The sequence below is a fragment of the Enoplosus armatus genome, chromosome 1 (assembly GCF_043641665.1).
Source record: "Enoplosus armatus isolate fEnoArm2 chromosome 1, fEnoArm2.hap1, whole genome shotgun sequence".
In the NCBI taxonomy this organism is placed as follows: Eukaryota; Metazoa; Chordata; class Actinopteri; order Centrarchiformes; family Enoplosidae; genus Enoplosus; species Enoplosus armatus.
The window spans coordinates 2842938-2847014 of NC_092180.1; the positions used below are offsets into that span (position 1 = coordinate 2842938).

The 4077-nt window shown below is 43.4% G+C and overlaps 1 protein-coding gene across 1 annotated transcript; it reads right to left on the reverse strand.

Annotated features, from left to right (window-relative positions):
* Positions 1-284: 284 nt before the first annotated feature.
* On the reverse strand, positions 285-1329 carry cart3 (cocaine- and amphetamine-regulated transcript 3). Its single transcript, XM_070930829.1, has 3 exons — positions 1111-1329; positions 517-600; positions 285-417 (listed from the first exon to the last, which is right to left on the reverse strand). The coding sequence occupies exons 1-3, from the start codon at positions 1297-1299 to the stop codon at positions 310-312; spliced, it is 381 nt and encodes a 126-aa protein (XP_070786930.1). The 5' UTR covers positions 1300-1329; the 3' UTR covers positions 285-309.
* Between the last annotated feature and the right edge of the window lie 2748 nt (positions 1330-4077).

Below are 4077 nucleotides of genomic sequence, written 5' to 3' on the forward strand. Positions count from 1 at the left end.
TTTCTTTGCTCCTGTTACATCACAACAATGATCCTGTGGGTTTTCTACAGACATGAAGTGGTTCTGGATATTTACAGGAACTTTATGGTATTCTCATCTCCCGTCCTTACAGAGACTTATAGTTTTTCTGTGATATAATATGAGCTACTTTTAAAATACTTATCATAGAAGTACTATAGTTCTCCCCGTAAGGGTGAAGCAGTCACCGCACCTGCTCCTCAGCTGTATCATAAAAAATATGACAGTAATTACAAAGGAATCGAGTGACAGTTTTTTTCCCCCCTCCCCATCTCAATGCTACATTCAGGCTCATAAGCACTTCAGCAGGAAAAAGTTGCAGAAAGCTCCGCGGGGACAGTCGCACATCTTGCCGATCCGAGCGCCTTTCCTCACGGCGCACTGCTCCCCGACATCACACTGAGGGAGAAGCAGCAACAGCGGAACTTTAATGCGTCTCTCTCTCTGCGACATGCATCAGTATCAACCAGCACTATGTGTTTGCAGTGTGTGCAGTACCGTCGGGACTTGGCCAAATTTCTTCTCCCACAAAGGCAGCCGTTTAGCCTGCAGCTTCTCAAGAACTTCTTGGAGAGCTCCGAGCTGCCGGGGAACAGATGGAAACAGCAGAGAGAGCTCAATGACGGGGCTTTTGTTATTTCAGCAACGGACACACAAACAGAAAACAGTGACATCTGTGTAACGAAAACGCAAATAAAATAAACACGTTTGCAGCGCTATAAAATAACATGTAATATAGTTGGAATATAACAGTTATATATTGTGTCCAAAATGACACCAATCGATGAGATAAATCATATTATTATCTATACAGGACGGAAGTTACATGACAACGGAAAATCTTAAATGCACACATTTCTGAATTGAGTTTGGTTTATTTTAAGGTGGTGACAGACTGGAGTTCCATAGCCATATTTTATTCTTTATTCAACACAACATCATTTTAAAGTAACGCGCAGAAGATATATATATATATAGGAAATATATATATTTACAATTTGATTTGATGAAATAATGAAACTATTTTGGTTGTTGGTTTAAAGTTGCATCGTCTTTTTTGCATGCAGTGCAGTAGAAGCGCAGAGAGCTTACCAGCTGCTTCTCACTGGTGAGGTTCGGACCTTTCGGGTAGAAGTCCCGCAGGGCTCTGGGGCTCAGCTCCTCTTCGGACTCGGCGTCCAACACTTCGGCTCCAGCGACGCTGGAGAGCAGCAGCAGAGCGCAGAGCAGCGCCCCGCTGAGCAGCCTGGAGCTCTGGGTGGTCCCGGTGCGCGGCATCATGTGGCCCTTTCCCCGTCTCAAATAGTCGCTCCCCCGCGCCAAACACCTTTTTATCTGACTCCTGCCATCTGCTCGCTCCACCTTATCCTTTGATTTTTTCTTTTTGTCATGCGTAACAGCCGCCTTGGGTGAGTCATCCCGTAAAAGTTGCTGGGCAAAATATGCCTCCAAAAGTCAACAACAACAACAGCAGCAGCGCTGCGAGGGCTCGTTCCTGGTAAAGTAATGGATTACTCGTTACTTGGGTGGCCGGTGGAGGATTTGGAGATGAGATCATTTCTGTGAAAATGGATGAACATTAAGACAATCAGCTGATTACATGTTGGTGTTGTTATTCGATTCTAATTCATTTTGAGTCCCAACAAACACTTGATTGTAAATCTTTGTTGGATTAAAGCCTCAAGGAATCACTTTAACTTTGAACAGCAGCAACGATGTGCTTCAGTCACCCAGCAAGTCTGAGAACATTGCTTTACTTAGTATTCCATGTAGATCAGCAGTAACTTTCAACCTATCGCTTTTCCATTATTACCCCAGAATGGCATCTGCAGCCTCTCCTGCATCTAAACTTGGTGACTCAGTCGATCCTCTCTGCTGTAAATGATCAAGAAAACCAAGCAGCGCCGGCGTTTACCACCCTTGTTGTTCTTTCTTCAGTGAAACCAAAGCAGAGATGGACCTCCCACCCTTATGGAAGTCATGCTTTTCACTTTGAAAGTCGTTTTTACTTTCAGATGAGCAGGAACTGAGAGGTCAAAGGGTTAAACTGGAGTCTGAATAACAGCAATGTGTGTGTAGCAGGTCATCTCACCAGTAACTCACACCAGAAGGCAGGGTCACACTTTTTACACATTTATTGAAAGAAAATAGGTAAAAATGTTTATTATACAGAGTTGTTTTGTTGTTGTTAATGCAACTGAATACAAAACATTCCCTAAATGTTTGTGTCAGTGCAATAAAACTCTAACAGCATCATAATTAACCTGCAAATTAAAGGAATAATGGCTTTGAACTTCATATCGGGGACAAATGATGTGAATGGAAATAAGAAAACAAACAACACTGCAAACGTTTTAATGCGGAATAGAAATGTGATCAGCTGCATGAAGTGCACTTCCACTCTGTGTTTAACTCACCAAACATGCTCTGCATCCCGCAGCCACAGCATGACATCATTCACTTCTCATGCAGCCACTGTAACAATGCAAAGGATGGATGTTTACACACAGTGTGGAGCTGGAGACGGCTGCTGCTGTCGCTCGTATTGTATTCTCAATCCTGTGCTTGAGTTATCCCGGTTCACCGCATTGATCGCTTGTTTCAGAGCCGCTTGTTTTCGAGTCCATCAGCAGAGACGGAGATGGAGGAGCAGGAAGCTTTGATTGTGCTCGAGGCAGCATGACTCATGTCTCCCCCCCCCCACACTTTTAATGACTGAGACGCCAATTTAACATTTCATTCACAACAACCAGGCGATTTCATTCACAACCACGAGTTCATTAGTTTCTGTATCATATCCCTGACAGTCAAAGGCTGACAGTGCTGCAGGAGACACGCCGCCGCTCTGTGAAATGCTGAGGACATTAGGGGATTGGGCTCAATCTGCCCTCCGAAGCCTGAATAACAGTTTGGCAGAACAAATTGTATTTAGAGTTAGGCTGACTCAACACTTTAATAAATGTCAGTTGAAATATACGGCGGAACTCACCGACAGAAATAGGTTTTCAATCTGTTTCTGTTTTAAACCTGCGATCGCTGATGTTTTGGCCACTAGGGGGCAGCACGACAAGCTGTAGCACTGACGTATTATCGTGACAAATGTGTTGGCAAACAGTTCCCTACTCACACATCCGGCAGACACCGAGCAACATTAGCATTCGTTTGGAGTCGCGTTCCTTTGAGCTTTGTTTTGGTCTCCATCGAGCTCTGAGAAAAATATCTGGCTCTTTAGAAAAACTTTCATCTGATGCTAGTCTCTAACTTTGTCTGCAGTTTGTTGCTGGGCAGGTGGTGTTCAGTGGGTTTATCAGAGCGCTGAGGCTGAACCACAACGGTCAAGTTTCACATAGTCATTCATTGTTAATATAAGAATATTGATCAGTGCAGCTTCAAACTTGCTGGATTTTGACAGCTCGCTCTCTCTCTCTCTCTCTCTCTTTTCCCCACAAGTTTACCGTGATGTTGTTTTTCTTCTATTTTTAGGAAAACAATTTGGAGCAATTGCCCCTGAGGCAGTGGAGCGGAAACATGTTCCATAAAGCGCAGAGAGTTTACGACAACAGTTCACTGTGCGAGAGTTTATTGATCAGTCGATCCGTTCCAACTTGAAATCAGTGAGGATAGTTATCAGAAGAATCCCCAGACACTCAGGTCTTTATGAGACATAATTGGATGCTGCTGTCAAAATATAGGACATCGAGTCTGACTGGTTCTCAGTATCCTGAGGAAAAATGATTCATTCAAATCTTATTAACATTCAGAAAGATACGTAGAGGAACAAAAGCCCTTTTGCTTTTGTTTTTTTTTTACGTCTGTGCAGAGTTTCTAACAAAAAAAATGAAAATGTACAAAAGTACAGTTTTCCAGTGTTTCCATGTATCCTAACCTGCAGGTCTTTGGACAGTGGAGGAAACCGGAGAACCAGAAGAAACTCCTCACAGAGAGGCCCAGACCTAAGCTAAAGTGCTAACCACTTCTATGAGGATTTAGCAGCACATCAATAAATCAACAAATAGACTTTCCACGTTCTATATCTACCAGTTGAAGGCAGCCAGTGAA